At 45.4% G+C, this 21506-nt stretch overlaps 1 protein-coding gene and 1 long non-coding RNA gene across 4 annotated transcripts in view; one reads left to right on the top strand and one right to left on the bottom strand.

Annotated features, from left to right (window-relative positions):
- The window catches only part of ZFYVE1 (zinc finger FYVE-type containing 1), a 40937-nt gene extending 23539 nt beyond the window's left edge, over positions 1 to 17398 (top strand). For 2 of the 3 annotated variants that reach the window (XM_006206900.4, XM_072963362.1), the window contains exons 4-12: positions 333 to 547; positions 9883 to 9989; positions 12023 to 12131; positions 12676 to 12773; positions 12858 to 12975; positions 13969 to 14139; positions 14882 to 15062; positions 15592 to 15705; positions 17161 to 17398. In XM_006206900.4, coding sequence (XP_006206962.2) covers positions 333 to 547; positions 9883 to 9989; positions 12023 to 12131; positions 12676 to 12773; positions 12858 to 12975; positions 13969 to 14139; positions 14882 to 15062; positions 15592 to 15705; positions 17161 to 17393 — 1346 coding nt within the window. In that variant the 3' untranslated portion in view covers positions 17394 to 17398. Of the gene's footprint in view, positions 1 to 332; positions 548 to 9882; positions 9990 to 12022; positions 12132 to 12675; positions 12774 to 12857; positions 12976 to 13968; positions 14140 to 14881; positions 15063 to 15591; positions 15706 to 16813 lie in introns of all 3 variants that reach the window. The other variant, XM_031679195.2, reaches the window with a different exon arrangement.
- Positions 1701 to 6644, bottom strand: LOC140696968 (uncharacterized). The gene is made up of 3 exons (XR_012073739.1): positions 6535 to 6644; positions 5657 to 5852; positions 1701 to 1873 (listed from the first exon to the last, which is right to left on the bottom strand). It is a non-coding gene; the product is annotated as an uncharacterized lncRNA (long non-coding RNA).
- Positions 17399 to 21506: the final 4108 nt, after the last annotated feature.

The raw sequence follows: 21506 nt of genomic DNA, 5'->3' as shown, positions 1-21506 counted from the left end.
TAAAAAAAAAAGACACGTCCTTGAAGTATAGTGTACCCACAGAAAAGTGCACATCGTATCAAAAGTGTATACGTGATGCATTTTCACATCCTGAGCGTATACATGAATTCAGTACCAGATCATGACACTCTAGCACCCACTTCATAGAAGCCCCACTCGTGCTCCCTTCTCGGCAAAGGTAACCTGAATTCTAACAGCACAGATCAGTTCTGCCTGTTTATGAACTTTATATGTATGGAGTCAGACTACCTACTCCTTTTATAGTGAAAGACAGGCAACTTTTTTTTTTTGAAGAAAGGTCACTGTTCGCATACCTGTTTCTGTTTGTCCAGATCACCCCTCTGAGGTACCCGAGAAGCTCATCCAGGACCGGTTTCGGAAGCTGGGCCGCTTCCCTGAAGCCTTCAGTTCTATTCACTACAAGGGAACGAGGACTTACAACCCTCCCACAGACTTCTCCGGGCTTCGGCGTGCTTTGGAGCAGCAACTGGAGAACAACACCACCCGTTCTCCCCGGCACCCAGGGGTCATCTTCAAAGCCCTGAAGGTCAGTGGGCTTCTGCCCTGAGTGCTTCTCATTGGGGTACCAGTGGGTGGTGAGAACACTCAGTTCGCTAGCTTTGGCCAGTGTTGGTGATAGAAACCTGGGCTGAGAAGAGAAGTTTTATGAAAAAGTGGAGTTTGCACCTGTTGAATGACCTCATCTTGCCAGGAACACTAGTACGGAGGAATCTTGGATGATAGTTAAAAACTGACAGTTCCTCTTGGAGAGAAACTTTATTTTACTATGCTTTATAATGAATTCATCAACTCAGTCCCTGCCAATACTGCTTCCTTTTTTGCAGTTTGCTTTGTGTACACTCTGTGTTACCATGCCTGCAGGCTGAGGACAGAGGAATAGGAAGGGAGCAGGGCCTTTGGGCAGTGCTGGGAGTGTGGGATCTGGAGAAAGGACCCGGAAATGTTGACCTGAAGATTGCAACTGGGGCTATGAGGATGCTCCAAGGGTAAGGGCATAGAGCCTGAGACTGGAGGGGATAGGAGAAGCGGGTTTGGCGTAAAGCTAGGCTGGCCCTGCTTTTCAGAGGAACAGACTTTGGGCACATGCTGATCTGACTAATCCATTGAGTTAAGAAGGTTTTTTAGTGGGACACAATGTAAACAGTTTGTGATTCTGGGTAAATTGCATATGGGAGGGAGTTCCTTATACTGTTCTTGCAATTTTCTACATTAGAAATTATATAAAAAGTTACCCCTCAAAAAAGGTTTATGGTTTTTGCATAGTGGTTGCTGTAGGCTGGATGTTTGTATCCTCCCAGAATTCTTAGGTTGAAATCCTAAGGCCTAATGTGATGATATTAGGAGAGCCTTTAGGAGGTGATTGGCTCATGAGGATGGAGCCCTCATGAGTGAGATTTCTGCCCTTGTAAAAGGAGCCCCAGAGAGCTCCCCCACTCCTTCTACCAAGTGAGGACACAGTGAGAAAGTACCATCTGTGAACCAGAAGGCAGGCCCTCACCAGAAGGCAGCCACGCTGGCACCCTGATCTTGGACTTCCAGCCTGCAGAACTGTGAGGAACAAGTTTCTGTTGCTTATAAGCAAGGTATTCTGTTACAGCAGCCTGAATGGACTATAAAAGCTTGGGCTCTGGAGTCAGACTGACTCCTGGTTCTGCCATTTAGCGCTGCTTGTTCTTAGGAAATTTGTTCTTTCGTTCATTTATTCAACAAATGAATGAATGAGTCTCTGTGCCAGGTAGAGTCAGAAGTGCTGGAAGTACAGTGGCAAATAAGTCTTTGCCCTTGTAGTGCTTCTTCAAGCCTTTCTCCTCACCTGTGAAAGAGGGGCAGAAGTAGAATGTTCCTGACGAAGCTGAGGGGTTAAACAAGAACACATACTTTAAGAAACAAAGTACTGTGTATATAGTCAGTATTCAGTAAGAGTTAACTGTTGTGAATAATATTAAGAAAAAACTATGAAAATGATTATAGTTGAATAATTCATGAAATACATATTTCTAATTAGAATTTGAGGTTTAAGTGTACTTAGATTTACTGGCCAGTGTCCTTTTTTTTTAAAATTGAGTTATAGTCAGTTTACAATGTTGTGTCAATTTCTGGTGTACAGCGCAATTTTTCAGTCATACATGAATATACATATATTCATTTTCATATTCTTTTTCACCATGAACTAGTATAAGATCTTGAATATATTTCCTGCGCTATACAGTATAAACTTGTTTATCTATTCTATATATATCTGTCAGGATCTACAAATCTTGAACTCCCAGTCTGTCCCTTCCCACCCATCTCCCCCCTGGCAACCACAAGTTTGTATTCTATGTCTGTGAGCTGTGAGTCTGGCCAGTGTCCTTGTCATGGCTCAAAGGTAGTCAGGTGGAAGATTACACCCAGGTATGGCAAGCATTCTTAAAAGAGGCTGAATCCATGCTGTGTTACACACAGGGCTGTAAATCTGATCAGCATGAATATCAATGCCTAGGCCAGTGGCTGGGTTATAGAGCTCCTCAGGGTTTCTCAGAGCTAACCCAGTTTAATGTTTAAATAAGACCTTCAGGGACGCCAAGTGCTGTAAGCAGTAATTAGTGCTCAGGGATTTTACCCTCAGGCAAGTCTTGGATGTCCTACTCCAAGCCAATTTGTTAGGCACTTTTGAGAAAAATAGGCCGTTTTCTTATGAGGTGATATGATTCATGAAGCTTTCTGTGATTAAATTGAGCCTGGTCATGTGGAGTTTTGAGGATTCTTGGTAACTTCTGTCCTCAGAGTTTCATATGGACCCTATATTTTCCATTCTCTGAGGTAGGGGCTGAGCTGTGGGCCCACCGCTCTGTCAGCTGGAAGGAGTTGTCTGTTTACGCATGTGTTTTGGGCTCTCCCCAGGGAATTGTGGGGTTCTTGCAACTTAAATCCTCGAAAAAATTGTTTTTGTCTTTTTCTGGTGGTGGTTTTGTTTTTAATCCTCTTCGTTAAATTAGAAGTTGTTAGTTCCCTGGTAATCATTCTAATAGAAAGCTACCTGTAAGATCTGTATTAGGCAAATTGACCCAGAAGGGTTTTATTGCTGTTAAAATTCACTCGAACAGAAGTCCTCATAGTTCACAGAAGTGTATGATATAGTGCCTGTTTATTTTTCTCCACCTATTTTTGAGAAAATTTTTAATTTTATTTCTTTTCTTTTTAATTGGAGGTACAGGGGATTGAACCCAGGACCTTATTCTGCATGCTAGACATGTGCTCTACAGCTGAGCTATTTCCCTCTTCCCTCCACTTATTTTTTATTTTGTTTTATGTTGTTGTTGTTGTTTTTTACAAGTAGCTTTGAATCCTTTTTGGAATAAAACAGTGGGGATTATCCTAAACCGATAAATTATCAGTGCCAAAATAACTTGTTTGGCTTCCGGTTTCTCCCATTTTTTTTCTTTCTCTCTTGGAATTTATTTTTTTACCTTTTCCAGTGCCTCACTAACTCACTGCGTAAACATTTCAAGAAGCTTCAGGATATATTCTAATATGATTTATATGATTTTGTTACCTATATGATTTTCTCCTTATGTTACATAAATATGCAGGAATATTGTTAGGAAAAAAAATATAAACCTTTTGGGAAAATGGAGAGACAAATCACTTAAGAAAGGCAATCAAAACTGTGATGCACAAATAAAGAAATCTCAACTCTCTAGTAATCAAAGAAAGGAAAATTAAAACCACAACCATGCAAGGGCAAACGATGACAAGTTTGGCAATAAAATGTCAAAAAGCAATGTAAACTTTTACGAACTGCCAGTTGAAATTAAAATTAGTATAACCGCTTTGAAATGCAATTTAGAAATATCTAGTATAGATAAAGATGTGCATAATGTGCATTCTAGCCGTATCATTTCTAGGAATTTGCATTAAAGAAACTCTTCCACAGGGACACAAAGAGACCTATCTCAGGATGTTAATAGCAACATTCTTTGTAATAGCAGAAAAAAAGCAAATTAAGTGTGCAAAAAATAAATAAATTGGGTATTATATGATCCTTTGCTATTTATTTTAAAACGAAAATTGGGGCGTGATGTATTTAGGTGCATTTGTAAACCTTGCTTTTTTTTCTTTTTAAAAAAATATTTATCATTGCATTATTTTATTTTGGCGGAGTTGGGGGAGGTAATTAGATTTATTTATTTTTAGAGGAGGTACTGGGGATTGAACTCAGGAGGAGGTACTGGGGATTGAACTCAGGACCCGTGTATGTTAAGCATGCACTCTACTGCTTGAGCTATACCCTCCCCTGCTTTTTTTTAATGAAACATTGAAACCCAGTATTTTTTTCCATGCCATTAAATATTCTGTGAAAACATGTTTTTAAAACAGAGGTATTCTTTTCATTTATATGGATGGGTCACTTTTTATATTCAGTAATTTTGTTCTTATTTTAATAGTAGTTTCCATTTTTCCTTATTATATTTTCTGTGTATTTAAAGATATTGTTCACATTCTGCCTACTTCCTTAGAATAAATTACAGCTCCCAGTACTGCTGCTGGCCATCCTTTCAGGAGTGTTTATTGTATACCATGTACTGTGCTCTGCACTGCACGTGTATTAATTCATCTAATCCTCATACAAGCTCTAAGGTAGAGAAACGGAGACACAGAGAGGTTAATTAATTTGCTTGGGATGACTTATCAAGTAAGTGGTGGATAATTTGAACCAGGTGGTCTGGCTCCCAAGTCTATGCTTTTAACCCTGTGCTATATTCCTAGTCTCAGGAGTTAACTCCACTTTTAAGATGGCCAGAAGTTGTGGCCATCTTTAAAGGTTCCTGATGCATACTGCCAGCTACCTTTACAAAGGGCGTTCCTGTAAGTTGTATTTGAGTGTTTGGCTACTGTAATTTAAACAGTTATTTTTAAATTATAAAAGCAGTGTGTGCTCATGGTAAACAATTCAAATAGTATAGAAACATGTAAGGTATAACTTAAGTCCCTTTCCTCTCCCTCTCTCACTATATAACTAATACTTTCTTGTATATGCTTTTAGAAATACTCAGTGCTATGTAAGTTCATACAGAAGTATGTTTATATCATCTCTATGGTTTTCTCCCTAAATGAAGCAGATCATAGAAAAGTTAAATCCTTTTTTTCCTCCCCCATATTATCTTTTCATTCTACAGATAACCATTAGTAGTAGTTTCTTGGATATGCTTCTAGAAATGTACACACATATATTTTTTTCCCCTCATAAATGGGATCATATCATTCATACTATTCTACAACTTCCTTTTTTTCCACATTATCTTGCATCTTAGTTATCTTTCTGTATTAGCTCATAATACATACCTCATTCTTTTTAATGCCATTAGTATACTTTTAAAACTTACTAGTTGTCTTAATTTATGAGGTTCCACCTGGTTAGATTCAAAGGGAACCGAAGTGCTGCTTTTCATGTTCATTATTGAACAGGAAAAGTGATTAATGAGAAAGATTGAGGAGTTTGTAGAGTGTGTGTGTGTGTGTGTGTGAGAGTGTGTGAGAGAGAGAGAGAAAGAGAGGGAGAGGAAAAGAGAGAGAGGGAGAGGGAGAGGGAGAGAGAGGGAGGGATTGATTGATTGAGATCGACCTGCTGTCAGTTACTGCTCTAGTGGCTTGCCTGTATGTTTCCCGATTCATCCTGCCGACCTGATCACTCTTCTTGCCATTCAGCCACATTGTGGTCCAGGCCCCAGTCCCTTTTTCCCAGTTGGGTTATTTCCCACTTCTTGACCTCTCACTCCTTTGCTCAGTTGCCATGGTAGCAACAGCCCAGATATCTACCAGCAGAGCATATTCTCACTGGTTAAGTCAGCCTGTTTAAAGAAAAGAGATGCTCAGTCCCTATTGAATAAGGGAACTGAATATTGAATTAACTATTGTCTGTATTTACAGTTCTGAATAATTGACAGAACCATTTTAAAGTTGAATTCACACAGGTTTTATGTAATACCTTCTTTAGCTTCTGATCTCTAAACGTAGAAACTCTGACTTTCCAATTCTGTCACATCAGAAAGCATCTATTAAGTGTTTATAAAGTTACTATAATTTGTTGGGGGGGGTGGCATCATGGATTATGTAAGAGTCTCCATTTTGAATCAGAAAGTCCACTGCTAGCCCTTGATGACTGGGGCTAACCTTAAAACAGTTTCAACAGAAAGAGTCATACTGTTGCCAAGGCAACGAAAGTTCAAAATCATCTGGTCTCCAGGCAGTCTTTTCCAGACTGGCCTCAAATGCTTCCCAAGCTTTTTCAGGAAAGGTCCTTCCCTGCCTCTTACAGCTTTGGGACCCCAGAAGGAGAGCCCAAGAAACCCTGGAATGATGGGAGGTTTGAAATTTTTGAAAGACAAAAGTATATCAATTAGGTGGTAGTGTCCACGCTGGAAAGGAACAATCAGGTTATAAAGGAAGGGAGGCAGTATCTCCTTACTCTTGTATCTAAAACACATGAGCATAGGATTTTTTTTTTTAACAATTACTGTTCTGTTCCCATACTCTTGATTCCTGCAAGTCCTCCTGATGCTTGTCAAGGTCTGATTCATTACTGACTGCCAGCTCTTCAGTGACTTGTGAGGGAAGTGAGATGCTTACTGTATTACCCAGCATTTGAGAGGATGGGTGACAGCATCTGCAAGTGATGAGGCGGTTGGTCTAGGAGTTCTCTTTCTGATGTCATAAGAAGTTCCTGTTGCCCTGGCTAAATATAAGCCAGCAGTTAATTTGATGACGGAGGGTCTGTGGGGATTTGTCCCATGGGAATCAGGTTGTAGCCTGTTTCATGCTAAGCCTTGAGATACTTACAAATGCACCCATTTTTCTGAAGAACTTTCAGAGAAGTGCACCAGGCTGCTTGGGTTTGGAACAGAAAAAACCTTGTGCTGTCACTGTTACTGGGCTGCAGTTTTGTATGTACTGGAGAGAGGCATGCCTCCTGAATTCAACCCAGCTGTTGAATTCATGCTAAATTTGATGTATTTTTCCTAAGGAAAACTAGTCTTTAGGTTATCGTTTCAGTTACCTGTTTAAAAGGAAAAACTCTGGGGCTAAAAATGCTCTTCTTTGCATTTCCTTATACCTCTTCTGTAGCTTCTACATACCTTAGTTATGTCTTTCTTTTCTTTTCTTTTCTTTTCTTTTTTAATGGAGATACTGGGGATTGAACCCAGGACCTCATTCATGCTAAGCAAGTGCTCTACTACTGAGCTGTACCCCTCCCCCTTTTCTTTTTTATTTTAACACCTCATTAGATACATAAGCATCTTTTTGCAACTCAATATTCACCCACAAATGCAAGAAGCCCTGAAGACCAGTGAGCCATCATGGAAAGAGAAAAGTTCTTATATCTGCTGTGTTACCTGATTAGTGAGTGAGGGTATCTAAGGAAGAAAAGAAGAGAATTCCCAGCACAAAAAATAAAAATGATACTAATGATGGCAGCTAATGTTTCCTGAACTCTCAATCTATGCCAGGTGCTCTACATGAGTAACTTCTTTTGATCTGCACGGTGTAATCCATGAAGACCCCTAAGGGGAAGATATTGCTAATCCCCATTTGGTAGATAAGGAAATAGAGTCACAGAGTGCGAAGCTGCCAGCTACAAGCTGAAATGATTTTGGGGGCCTCATTTATGCAATTTTTCTTTAGTTTCATACTATATTCTTTTTTTTAATATAAAAATAACTTCCTTCCCAAACCTTTTAGTAAACTGATGCATTGAATTAATGCTGTATTTTGCCACCAACTCCCCTCAGAGAGTTATGCATTCTCTGGGAACTACTGTTTGAGAACTATAGCCTTAAGAATTATCAGTAATTTGGCCAATCAGGGAATAGTTAGCCTTATATTTGAGAGGGCCTGTGGGCCTGGGATGCAGCCTGGCGTGGAGGTAGAGCCAAGGTGAGGAGGAGGGAGGGCAGGGGTTGGTGTGTGCATGGGGGTGGGTGCTGGGGCACTTCACTCCAGAGGGCGTAGTTAAGTACCTGTTAGGACCTTTGCTAGGAGTTAGAGGAGGATATAAAAGTAGGAAATGTCTTTCACAGCGTTTATGAACTAGTCTGGGAGGTAAAATACATGCAGTAGTCTCATAGCTTTGCCTCATCTCCTAATCTCTCAGTACCTGGTTCAGATGTTGAGGACAACAGGTATTCAGAGAAGGCAAAGCCCAGTTTTCTACAGTGGTTGGGAAGAGCTGAGACCAGAAAATCCCCGAAGGATGGGTCACATTCAAAAGCAGGAGAGAGGAGGATGGTGTAGGCTCGTTTGTAATTCTACTTGCCTGGCTTCTCATTTATGCTCATTTGTATTCTCTCTCAAAATCTCAGTTTTCCCTAAGTTACGCTTTACAAAATTATGCCCATGAGAACAGAACGTATATATATTATTGTTAGAGCGTTTTTTGGAGTCTAAGTCAAGGGTTGCCACTTGGTTGGCCATCGCTGGCAGATGGTACTTTGTGGGCCTCCGTATTATCCTTCAAATCCAGAAGCTGCATTTGTATGCACATGGGTGGGTCCCACACCCTTAGTTTGATACTTTGCCACTACTCTTGTCTTACACCTGACCTGACTCAACATTGGTAGCACGTGCCCTTGTAAACACTCACGTTTACAACTCAGGGTATTAGACGTCATTAAAAAGAGAAAAGGAATTTTAATAAATAAATTCTGATTAAACGAAATTCCCTTTAGAGCTTGAGAACGTTAGTTTAAGACCTAATCTGTCCTTTTCCCAAATCTCATCTTAAAATTTCTTTGGCTTTCTGCTAAAGGAAATAACCTCTTGTCCTTTTGTTTTAGGCTACTGTTCCTTCTTTTCCCCTAAATAGTGCCTGGCTGCCTCAGACTGAGAGATTGAGGGCTAGAAGCTTGGAATTTTTGAGCATTTAATAACTTTTAAAGCCTGGAAGCCCATTTCTGTTTAATTTGTATAACTTTTCCCAACTGCATATAACTAAGGGCCTGGAGGGAAAAATTTCAGCCTGAAGAATACTTTCAATATAAAGTATTTTTTTTTTATTTAAAAATCTTTATTTATTTTTTGATGGTGGTATTGGGGACTGAACCCAGGACCTCGTGCATGCCAAGCACGTGAACTACCACTGAGCTATACCTTCCCCACCTCAATGTAAAGTATTGAGCAAAAAAACAGAAGATTAGAAATGGAAGCTGCCTTTAAACATAAAAATTTCCGTTTGTTTCTGCAAATACTTTTATCTCTCTTCTTAGCATTTATTTTGGCCACTTGCTGTCTTTTAGGTTACTGTAGTTGATAAAAGGCTGCCAAAAACTATAGTAATTCCTCCATGTTTTTTGGCTGATAACCCTTTTTCTACATTGAGAGAGTTTTGTGGCCTAGTAAATAAACTCCGAGTGCCTGTGGTTAGAACTGGTGGAGACGCCCAGGAAACTCCCAGCTCACTTCTCAGTTCGGCCTCACTCTGACTCAAAAACGAGCCACCTTCTTGAGTGTCGGGTTCTTGGTCTCAGCTTCACAAAGATGAATGGGCATTAGTCAATATCTGGTGGTTTTGAATGAAAGACGGGGTGTTGAGGTGATTATAACTTCCAGGATAACTAGGAGAGAATGGTAAGTTTGTTTGCTTATTATGTCTGACCTCTTGGGAAATGGGCTGGTTCTTTCTGAGGTTTCCTGTGGTGAGGATTGGTGTAAGTTGGGCCGGGAAGGTTGAGGGTAGGAGCAGAAGTCACTGGGCTCCCTCTTCTAGCTGTGGAGCCTGCGAGAAATAAGCCAGCAGCAAGGGCATCTTCTAAAGGCCAGCAGTGGGAGGGCCAAAGCCAGGGCTCTCTGTGGAGTTGCTTCACTGTCATCTTCCCTCCTCTGCAGGCGCTGAGCGACCGCTTCAGTGGTGAGATCCCTGATGACCAGATGGCGCACAGCTCCTTTTTTCCAGATGAGTACTTCACCTGCTCCTCCTTGTGCCTCAGCTGTGGGTAAGTGAGGCCAGCTGTCTCCCCACCTTGGGAAAAGGCACTTAGAACCATGCTGAGTAGACTCCAGTGTGCATGCAGATCACATGGGGTCTGGTTAAATTAGATTGTGATTTAAGGATGGGGTAGGGCCTGAGATGGTGTATTTCCATCAAATTCCCAGTGATCCTGATTGGAGGTTGCTGGGAATTCCAAGGCATACGGTTATGAAGGATCCCCTGAAGGTTACAACCTAGTTTACATGTGAAATTGACTGGCTTCTGGTTTGGGTAGTTTTTACCGCAGAAAACGTTAGGTTGCCTGTTTCTCTATGTTGCTCCTACCAGAGCTTTCAGTTGTAGTCTATTCAGCTAATATTTGATAGCCCAGTGTGTGCAAAGCACTGGGGGAGTTATCAATCCTAGCTGATTCCTTTTACCATGAGGGCAAATGCTTGGAGCACATTAGAATTCCAGGGAGTTTCACAATTATCAAGGCCTGGGCCTCACCACCAAGGATCCTTATTTAACAGATCTGGGGTGGGGCCTCACCATTAGTATACTTCAAAGGCTCATCAGGCAATTCTTATGTGTAGCCTGAGTTAAGTTAGGGCAGTGTTCTTAAACTTTAATCTGTGCGTGCACCACCTTGGGATTTTGTTAAATGCAGATACTGAATCAGCAGGTCTGGGTGAGATTCTGCATTTCTTTTTTTATTTTTTAAACATTTTTTTTTATTGAGTTATAGTCATTTTACAATGTTGTGAGATTCTGCATTTCTGACAAGCTCCCAGGTGATGCCTGTGCTGCTGGTCCATGGATCACACTTTGTTACAGGGGGAACAGAGCGATGATTCTCAAATTTCAGCATGCATCAGAAAAACCTGAAGGACATGTTAAAACAGATAGTTGGGCCTAGCATCCCCAGTTTCTGGTTCAGTAGTTCCAGTTTAGGGCCTGAGAGTTTGCATTTCTGATAAGTTCCCAGGCGATACTGATTTTGCTGGATGGGGACACACTTTGAGGCTCACTGGATTAATTTGATCCGTTGATGGCTATTAAATCACAGTCAGTGACTTGTCTGATGGAGCTCAGGAGATTTAAATGCAGTGTGTCAGGGTCAGATTGCAGGCTGTCTTGTAGACACTCCCCAACCCATCTACCTGTTTCGCCAGTGAATTGTCTTTGCTCACATCAGAACTCTGCTCCTGTCCTCCACATTTGCCTACGTAGAGGAGACCTGAGCCTTTTCTGTTATGAGTGGCTTTTCTGCATTGAACCTTGTGGGCCACCACCTTGGAATTTGGAAAAAGGATTTGGCTCTTGGTTTATACAGTCTGAGCAAGGAGAACTAAGGATTATCTTGGAGAGGAAAGAGGGATGTTAGTTGCCGGTGTGACTTACCTTCCTTTGGCCTGCCCCACCAGCCCAGCATGAGAGGCTTAGGCTCTGTTGGATCATTGCTTTTCCGTTCTAACTGAGCCTCACCAGATTTCCAGAACTTTCCCTTCTATCATAGTGAAATTCTAATGTCCCAATCTCTGTTTTTGCACTGTCAGGATGGCAGAGCTCACTGTTCATTTGGAAGGTTTTCTGGTTCAGCTTAAGCCTCCTCTTAATGCGTTGCCAAATTTTGAGGGTTGGTTTTTGTTTTGCATCTTGGCAGCCTGTTCGGGTTAAACTTCCCATTTTGTGCTGTTTGGATTTTTGAGTTCCCTGAGGGCCATTCAGGTTTTATCTCTTGTCAAGGTAGTGTCTTCTGGCTCCTCCATTCCTACAGAGGGGCCAAGTGGTTTTCCAAGAAGGGATTCCTCCTCTTGCCCTGTCTCCTCGTTCAAGGGTAACAGTTGCTTTACCTGTGTAGTGCTGTTGACTGCAAGTATAAGAGAGGCATGTAGGTTTCTGAAACAAACTGCCCTCTCTCCGCTCAGTATTCAGGGCGCAGTTAGTAACGGAGGTCTGGTTTTGGCCCTGCATCTGGCTCAGGGTCAGACTCTTCTGTGTAAGTGGCACTGGGTCCTCTGGCTGCCTCATTGTCAGCTTTTGGGCTTCCCTTAGGGCTGGATGTAAGAACAGCATGAATCACGGGAAAGAAGGAGTACCTCATGAAGCCAAGAGCCGCTGCAGATACTCCCACCAGTATGACAACCGCGTTTATACCTGCAAGGTGAGTCCGCCCCGCTTCTCCAGCAGCTGGCTTGCTGGTCACACTCTCCTTTTGGAAAGACTGGCTTGGGACCACGCTTTGCTGCATCCCAAAGTATTTGAAATCAAATTGAGTATCTCTGGAATTTCTTTCCAGCTCTGCCCAAAAGAACTCATATATGTCTGTTGCCAGGGCCCCTTGGTTTGTTCTTTTAAGCTTATGTTCCCCTTACTCTATTGAGCTTGTATACAAGGGTCATTGACATTGACTATTCATTCTTGAGAGCAGAAATGCTCTTCAGGAACCCAGTTTTGATGGATTTCTCCTGTCTGTGACAGGGATATGATTTATAGCTCGGTTTTGGGGCCCAGGATGGGTGTACATTCAGCTCCTAATCATCCAGGGTGCTGATTTTAGAGAAATAAACTTTCTACTGATGTGCTAAACTCGGGTCTGTAAACCCTCAGCTGGTGTGGTCTGCGGGGAGTGGGCCTAGACAGGGATGTGGAGAGGCCAGGGCGCCTGGTGTTCAGAGAAGCAGCTGGCAGACTGCTCCATGTTTCAGGCCTGCTATGAGAGAGGCAATGAAGTCAGCGTGGTGCCCAAGACGGCTGCTTCCACCGACTCCCCCTGGATGGGTCTTGCAAAATATGCCTGGTCTGGGTGAGTTCCAAGGACTGGTTGTTTGGTGTGTTTGTCTCCCCAGACACCTGGTGGGGTTACAGCATCTGTTTATCTTCCTTGTAGGTATGTGATTGAATGTCCCAACTGCGGTGTGGTCTACCGTAGCCGGCAGTACTGGTTTGGGAACCAAGATCCCGTGGATACGGTGGTGCGGACAGAGATTGTGCACGTGTGGCCTGGGGTAAGAGCTGTTTTGTTTTTCTTCTTTCTCTTGTCCAGTTGTTCCTGTATGTGGAAAAGTGGGACCTGTTTACAGTTTAGCTTAACCATGAATTTCAGTATATTGGTGATTTAGGAAGGCATGATCTTGGAGAGCCTTTCTTGTTCTTTATCTTCACTCTTTATCTTTCTTGCATAAATATTAGAAGCACAGCTTTAAATAAAATAAACTAAAAATTGATCTATAGTTACACTGCCTTAGCAAATAAAACTTGACTTTTTCATCTTCTCCTCACTCATTTTCCATATGCATGTGCTTGTATAGATACAGTTATAACTATGTGCCACTTAACTGCATTTTTCTCATACCACAGTTTTGTTTTCACATTGCTTTCACTTTTCTTGATTCTCATTTGTAATCACTGTGTAATATTCTGTCTCATGTTATAGTTTGATTCCCCAGCCGCCCCCCCTTTTTTAACATTCATGCTGTTTATAATTTTTTTTTTTAAATTTTCAAAGAAATTGCTGTAGTGACCATCTTCACGTACGAAAGCCTTTTCTTTATTTTGGAGTATATTCTTCTTGATGTATAGTCTAAGAAGTGGAATTACTATAGACCTTTACTATTTTTAAATTTGATTTTTGAATTCAAGATGTTGGAAAAACAAATCTGTTTATGAGGCAGTGATACAGTGCTTTCATTCTGCATTAAACCACAGTTCACTTAGAATTACCCATAAATCACAACACATCCAAAACCTTTTTCCCTTTATGGGAAAAAGATAAGCGACTTTCTCTAGGGGACTTATTTTCCTTGGTGTTCCCCTTCCTGGGTGATTCCTAAAGGTACGGGGCAGCCTGACGGGCTTCCTGGTCTGTCCGCATTTTTCTGTGCCGGGGAAATTTGTAGCTCTGAGTTGGCCATGATGAGTGTACAACTCACCCGAGACCCCTCTCCTTCCTTTCACTCCCTTTGCTCAGAGCATGATGGGAGCCTGCATTTTCATTTCAGACCGATGGATTTCTCAAGGACAACAACAATGCTGCCCAGCGCCTCTTGGACGGGATGAACTTCATGGCTCAGTCGGTGTCTGAGTTTAGCCTTGGGCCCACCAAAGCTGTGACGTCCTGGCTGACAGACCAGATCGCCCCTGCCTACTGGAGGCCCAACTCCCAGATCCTGGTATGGTGTGATGGGGTGCCCTGCGTCCCTGGCACGGCCCCTTCTGCTCGTGCTGCTTCGCCCTCTCCTAAGCTTGTGCTGTGAGGGGGGCTTGGAATTTCTCTCCCAGTCAGATTAGCTCCCAGAGTATTGGAAAGGGTGAGCTACCCTGAGGCAGCCAGTGTCCTCTGTGCTCACTGATTTCCCTTTGTGTTACTACACAAGTATTTTCTTTGTGGTGATTTTAGTTTCCCTCCCGGCAAGGGCCAGTTATTATTGGTCAGATGTCTGAGGTCATACATGCAGAATCTGGACAAAAAGGGGCCTTTAGAGGTCATTAGGGTCATCTTCAGCTTACTCATAGCACGCACAGCAAGGGAGCACCCAGCTTTGACCCAAACACTTGTGATAGGAAACTCGTTCCTCATCACCCCCCCAGAGGTTCTTTTGGGAAGCTGTGAAAGAAAATGAATTCTCATTGCTCTTTTGGCTGGAATTAGCATAGTCCCTTCTGAGAACGCTGTGACTCAGCCAGATAAGTTTGAGGTACCTTTCCAGGCACTTCCTGAAAGACAATGTTAATGACAGTTGTGCTTCAGGAGGGGCATTCTGTGTGGCTGGAGGCCTTAGGTTCCCTCTGTTGCACCCTCTGGGGTCCTGCCATTGTGAGATGCTTCTGTGGGCCTCCCCTGGTCTTGCTGACTGTCTCAGCTGAGCAGACGTGAATGATACCTGCCTCTCTGTTATTTTGGGCTTGGAACAGAGCTGCAACAAGTGCGCTACATCCTTTAAAGACAACGACACGAAGCATCACTGCCGGGCCTGTGGGGAGGGCTTCTGTGACAGCTGTTCGTCCAAGACCCGGCCAGTGCCCGAGCGGGGCTGGGGCCCTGCACCCGTGCGGGTGTGTGACAACTGCTATGAAGCCAGGAATGTCCAGTTAGGTAACGTGGGGCCCGGGAGCTGCATGGGTGGAGGGGGATCCTCTCTCCGTGGCATTGGGTTTTGGGAACTGGACTCCCCCATGCCCAACCCTGTCCTTCCCCGCATCAGTCTTCTGAGAGCAGTTGCTCCCCCGGTCTTGACCAGTCTTCCTCTAAGTTCCTTGTTAACAGAGTCCTGGGGGTGCTGTTCCTTGGCAGGAGTAGGGTGTGGGGATGGTTAAACCCGTCCTGTGTTTACCACAGGCTTAGACTGCATCTTCTCCCTGGAGGAGGTTCTAGGTCATGGTCCTAGAACATTTTTGGCTCACTTTGAAGGAAGGATATAAAGAAGCCCCAGAGGGTTGAAGTAAAGGACTAACGGATGTCACTGGTTGTGGTGTCTGGACTGACCCCCCACAGCCCAGACCCTCGCCATCACTGCAGAACAGCACAGTGGGAGAAGCGTCCAGAATGCTCTGCTGCTGCCCCCGAGCTTCCCGTCTGGGAAATGACTGAGAGGAGATGGCTGTTCCTTTCTCCTTGTCTGCAGATGTTACTGAGGCCCAAGTGGACGACGAAGGTGGGACGCTGATTGCTCGGAAGGTGGGCGAGGCCGTGCAGAACACTTTGGGAGCCGTGGTGACAGCCATTGACATACCACTAGGTGGGCCTGGCCTGGCAGTGCTTCTTTTGGGTGCGGTGTGTGTGGGTTGAGGGCTTTCACAGGGCCCTGGGCTGTCATTTTGTCAAAGGCTTGCTGACCTAGGTTGAGTTGGGCAGCAAGGAGGTGACTGAAAGTTTACATTTGTCGGCTTCTTCTGCTAATACCTTCGTGGTTTCATGTCTATTCCTGGGGGCCATCCTCTGATACCATCTACTGCTGCATAACAAGCTGCCTGCAAATGTAAAGGCTTAAAACAACCCCTCATTTTATCATGTGTCACGGGAAGGGTAATTGTTCTGCTTTAGGAGGCGCTGCCTGGAGTCACTGCCTGATTTTCCATCAGGGCAGCTGGACTGGTCTCACTGTCATGCTGGGTGCCTTGGCAGGGTGCCTGGAAGGCTGGGCCCAGTGGGGACCCTCCCCTCCTCACCCACTGTATTCTCCAGGCCTCTCCACGTGGTTTTCCGGCAGTAGGGGGCTTCTTACATGGTGGCTCAGGGCTCTCGGAGACGGGCCTTGGCCTGGAAACTAGCTCTCGTACCTCAGCCTCCGACAGTCACGGAGCCTGCGTAGGTTCGGCAGAGAGGCAGGTATCAAAGACTTTGTGGCTGTCTTTACTCTGCCATACCTGCCAAGCTCTTATTCATTTAAGGATTTAAGAGAGCTGCCCCCCTCTGGTTGTGAGGGGGTACTTGTAACCAGGATGGGAAGAGGGAGAAGGGAGACCCCACAGCGTGCGGAGGGCTTAGGCAGTGTTGGCCGGGCCCGGGGTATTTCAGCCCGTTGTCGGGGAGAGACCAAGGGCTTCTGGGTGGCTGTGATAAAAACTGCTTGGATCATCACTGTAGCTCACAGAATGAGCTGATGATGAGCTTTTGACTCTAGAGTGCAGGGATAGGTGGATTCGCCCAGGTTTGATGCCCAGAGGCAACTGGGAGAGGCAGGAGCCCTGCCAGTGCTGCTCACGGGTGCTCACTCGCTGGCTGTCAGGTCCCAGTGTGTCAGACACATTACTTCTTGTAATCCTGTAACCACTTTTGAAGGTGGGTTGTTAAAGATGAGTAAACCAAGGCCCGGAGAAGTTAAGAAACCTCTCTTAATCCCGTAGCTACTAACTCAAGCTCAGTGGAACTGGGATGAAGATAAGTCCTGACTCCGGAGACCAGACGTCTTTGTCGTTACTCCAGTGGTTTTAATCCAGCTGCCCTTCAGGATCACCTGGAGAGCTTCATATACAAATGTCAGTGCCTAGGCCCCAGCCCCAGAGGCCCTGACCTGGGCGGAAGGGCTGAAGGTCCGGCGTCTGCACGTTTAAAAGCTCCATAGGGGATTCTGTGTGCAGTTAGACTGGGAGCCAATGAACGAAGTGTCTGAGGATGGCTTCTTGCCTGGTGGGACTCGGGGTGTTGGGTTCTGCATGTCCCCCCCGCCATCGTGGTTCCTTCCCTGCTGCAGGTCTGGTGAAGGACGCAGCCAGGCCGGCGTACTGGGTACCCGACCACGAGATCCTGCACTGTCACAACTGCCGGAAGGAGTTCAGCATCAAGCTTTCCAAGCACCACTGCCGGGCCTGCGGGCAGGGCTTCTGTGACGAGTGTTCCCATGACCGCCGGGCTGTCCCCTCTCGAGGCTGGGACCATCCTGTCCGAGTCTGCTTTAACTGCAATAAAAAGCCTGGTGACCTTTAACCCCAGCTCCCTCTCCGAGTCCTTCACAATTCCTTAGGTTCTCAGGGTTAGAAACAGAAGTCTTGTTGAGGTAGGCCCTCCTCCTGCTCACCTTTTGTGGTATGTGTCCTCCCTCATCTTGGGGCCACTTTCCCACGGTGTGGGGTGGGCAGGTGGCGAGCTGGGGTGAGCCTGGTGGCAGGCCCGAAGGTGTGAACCCCTCAGGGCAGGGGACCGAGCAGCTTATATTATAGCAAAGGGGAATGAACCTGAATCCGTTGCATTTTATGTCAGTTAAAAATAATACATATATATATATATACCCGTATAGACATATAAAAGGAACGTGGCGTGTATTCAGGCTGCTGCTGGCTGCAGAGACTTGCAGTCTGTCCCCAGCACCGGGGTAAGGTGGCAGTGGCAGCAGGTCTTCCCCACAAAACCGAGCCAGGTCCGGAGCCACTGTGTGTTGCTAGTCAGTCACCTTTTGCTGCTTCTCTCCGAGCCTTCGAAGCCTTCGTGCCCCTCAGCTGCCGGGGGAAGGGAGCTTCCCAGGTACTTCTTGCTTGGAACAGCCCGCAGGGGATCTCCCTGGGCCCTCCAGAGGCGGATCCCAATTCTTGGCCTAAGCCTGTTTCAGTCAGCAACCCCTCAGCCTAGCGTGCAGGTCACGGATGGGTGGAGGGTGAGAGGTAGGGTCCTCGGCCCTGAGAGTCCAGGAGCAGGTGACATGACATCCCCTGTTCCTGGGGAGATCACGGGAGACAGGCCTTCCCCAGCAGTGTTTCTTGCTTGTTGATGCTTCTGTCTGTGCAACCACTTGGCTTTCCCTGCCCTGATGTAGAGCACCTGCTTCTCTCCCTTTCCAGCCCCCTAGAGCCCACCATCCACTGAGTGTTGCACTAGGATTTTTGCTTATTTCAAAGTGTCTTAATTCTTTGTTCCCAGACACATGGCCCCTCTAGCCATTGGAGGGGTGATCATGAGAAATCTTCCAGGGAAACAGAGCACAGACTGGACTGTTAGCTGTTTGGTTTTTTAAATAGTATATATAAATATTTCAGCAGATCATTAAGAAAAAATTCTCTCTTCGGTCCTGGAAAGAGAAGTCAAATGAACTTTTCTCAGCAAGAGCTGGGACATCCGTACCTATCGTGACTGGAAGGACTGTTGTGCTGAAATCTTGAGAGCATGGTGGAGTTTATCTTCAGTGGCCAAAAACGAAGAATTAAAAGCGACATCGTTCTTGGTTGACTGGTGGGTGGGCCGAGCTTCAGGGAGATATGTGGCGGTCATTTTTGATGTGAGTGTCACTGTGACGTGAGCCCTGGAATGTGTCGGTCCTCTGCAGACCTGTTCCCTTCCTGCCTCCCATGGCCCAATGGCCGAGGCCCTGCCCTAGTACTGTGTATTATCAAACGCGCCGTCATAAAGGAATCTTCTGCGGAATGTGGACTTGCTGCCTTTTTCCTCTAACTCCATCAGCACATCTTGCTGCCTCTTTCTAATTGATGGGAAAGTAGCTGGTGGCTCTCAGAGCAAAAGCCAAGTGAGAGACGGTAATATTTTAACTGTAAACACCTCAATCCCCTGGGGACCTCTCTCACAGAAGAGACTAGGTGTCACTAGTGACCTCTGGAAACACTGGGGAGAAACTGTTTTCCACCTTTGCACCTGTCACTCGCTCTTTGCTCCTCTGCCCTGCTTGGTCTGTCCACCTCCTGTTGAACAGCTCCTGCTCTCCACTGTCTGCTCTTGTCGCTGTCCCCTCCCTTCTGTGCCCCATCTTTTCTCCCATCTTTCTCTTTCCTGCTCCTGTTCTTCTTGTCCTTCTCTTCTATTTTCTGGGCAAGGGGGGCAGGGTGGGGAGGGTCTGGGGAGGCGGGATGTGTACAGGGTGGCCTGGCTGCTGGTCCTATTGTCCAGGGGCATTTGGGTTGGCCTGACCACATAGGAATGATGCAGAAAAGCTTTCTGAACTCTCCCCCTTACACTGGTCAGACCAGTAGAGAGAAGGGGAGGTAGCCCAGTGTCAGAGCCGCTGGCAGTCCTTTTCTTGCCTGCACATCCAGTGTCCTCCCTGCTCTTGCAGCAGCTTGTATTCAAATGAAGCCAGGAGTGCAGGTGCGTGGGTGATAGGAACAAGCAGGGAGATGTGTCCAGAAGTCACCTGCAGGAGACAGAAGTGGCTGGTCTTGAGGAAAGAAGAAAGGAAAATTATGTCGAGGAGATCTTAACCTTCCAGAGGTTAAGTAAAAATAAAGTGAAAAAAAGGTTGTTTCCTTCCAGAGGAAAAGCAGAAATTCCATTCTGTCAAACACAAGGGGCCTAATACATTCTGGGACTTGAGCCGGAGACCCTGCCGGCTCTGCCACTTACTAGTAGATGACCTTGGGCAAATTGCTTTCTTTTCAGTTTTTTTCTTCAGTATATTGGAGTGACCTTCACCTACTTCATAGGGTCCTAAGAATGATAAGGAAGTAATGATGCAGAAATTGTTTGTTCAGTGTACTGTGTCTGGCTGTGGCAAGTGCTGGAGGTTTCTGTGAAGCTGAGACTTAATAGCTGGCCTTTTATAGATGAAGCCGAGTGGAGGACAGCTGGAGCAGAGGCCCAGATGAGGGAGGGACTGGAAGCGTGTCCTGAGAGCACCAGGTGGGAGGTGGAGCAGGGGTAACAAGGTGAAGCACACGGGGTCAGATCTCAGGAGGCCGCACCTTCTATTCTGAGGCCCAAGAAGCCACTAAACGCAGGGATCTTTTGGGACGGTCACTCCTGTGGCAGTGGCCTGGGGAGGAAGACTTAAAAAAGTGGGCCCAGGGGCTTTTTACCAACACCTACTAATGGAGAAATAGAGGAGGAGACTGAGTTCATCCTGCAGTTGTTTTCGGAGCTGGTTGTGTGGAAGATTTAGACCAGGACAGAACAAGGGCTGACAGGTAACTGGGGCTAACTTGGTCTCAAAGGACACTTCCGGGTCCCCTTGCTTCGGGACCAGAAGGCAGCCGCCAGTGCTTTCCAGAGCAGGCGGGGCCAGCTGGATCCTAGGGTGGCTGCAGAGGAGGATGGAGCATGAGGCAGGTGTTTATCCGTGGGCATTTCTGGTAACCAGTTTGTGCCACTGCTGTCCTCTGTTTAGAAGGCTACAAGCAAGCAAATGGCAAAGGGTTTATTTGAGCTCAGTGCTGCTTTCACCATTGCCTGTTCATTCTCTACCTTTCACTGTCACCTGGGGGAAGGGCAAAATGCCCTAATAGACTTGCAAGTGAAAAACGCTTCCAGACTGTGTAACATAGTAATTTTCAGGACACTCTAACAAGCAAACATAACAGACAAACAAACACACCAAAATGCTTAATCAACTTCTCAGCTAAATTTAACCACTTTTCACACAACCTAGAGAATGTGACCTTTTCTGGTTCCAAGTCCCAGCTCTCCACTTAACAGGTCTGTGATGGAAGGCAAATCATTCAATTTCTCTGTGCCCAGAAAATGATGCTAATAATTTTAGTATTACTACTCCTGTCCTACCTCCTTCACAGGTTGTTATAAGGGTCAAATCAGGTAAGATGGGGGGCAAGTTGTTTATAAAACATAAGGCACTAAAAATATGTTATTAACATTAAGCTCATCCATCAGATGATCAATCTCATACTCTCCTGTTTTTTTGGATTTCGTTCTCTGTACATTAAGTTGTAGGAGGGTTCTGACAGGACAGATATGTAACACTCAAGGGGGTAACTGAAGAGAGTTTAATTGGTGAAGCATCCTGGGCTAGCAACACTGAGGTAGTTATCAGCTATAGGTCTGAAGGGACAAATGGAGAGTTGTTGGAAACAGAGCTGTGTTCCCACAGAGGAAGAGAGCCTCAGCCCAGCAGGAGGGGTGCCTGGGAAGTAACAATCCCACCTCACTCTCCTGCCCTCTGCTTTCCTGCTGCTTCATCCCACTGGCTGAACCTGATGTCCACAGAGGCCAGCCTCTTGGGCATGGAGTGGATCTGCAGGGGAAAGTGGAAGCTCTCCAGCAGAGCCACTGAAGCTGGTCTCAGTCTCTGCCCTTTTGCCCTAAGATTTGAGATGTTACTGTAGCTGGCCTGCTGCTACAGCAGCCAAGCATCATGATCTTCTAAAT

Source organism: Vicugna pacos, chromosome 6 (genome assembly GCF_048564905.1).
Source record: "Vicugna pacos chromosome 6, VicPac4, whole genome shotgun sequence".
Lineage (NCBI taxonomy): Eukaryota > Metazoa > Chordata > Mammalia > Artiodactyla > Camelidae > Vicugna > Vicugna pacos.
Note: the sequence above shows the minus strand (reverse complement) of the source record. Positions and strands in the feature narration are given on the sequence as shown.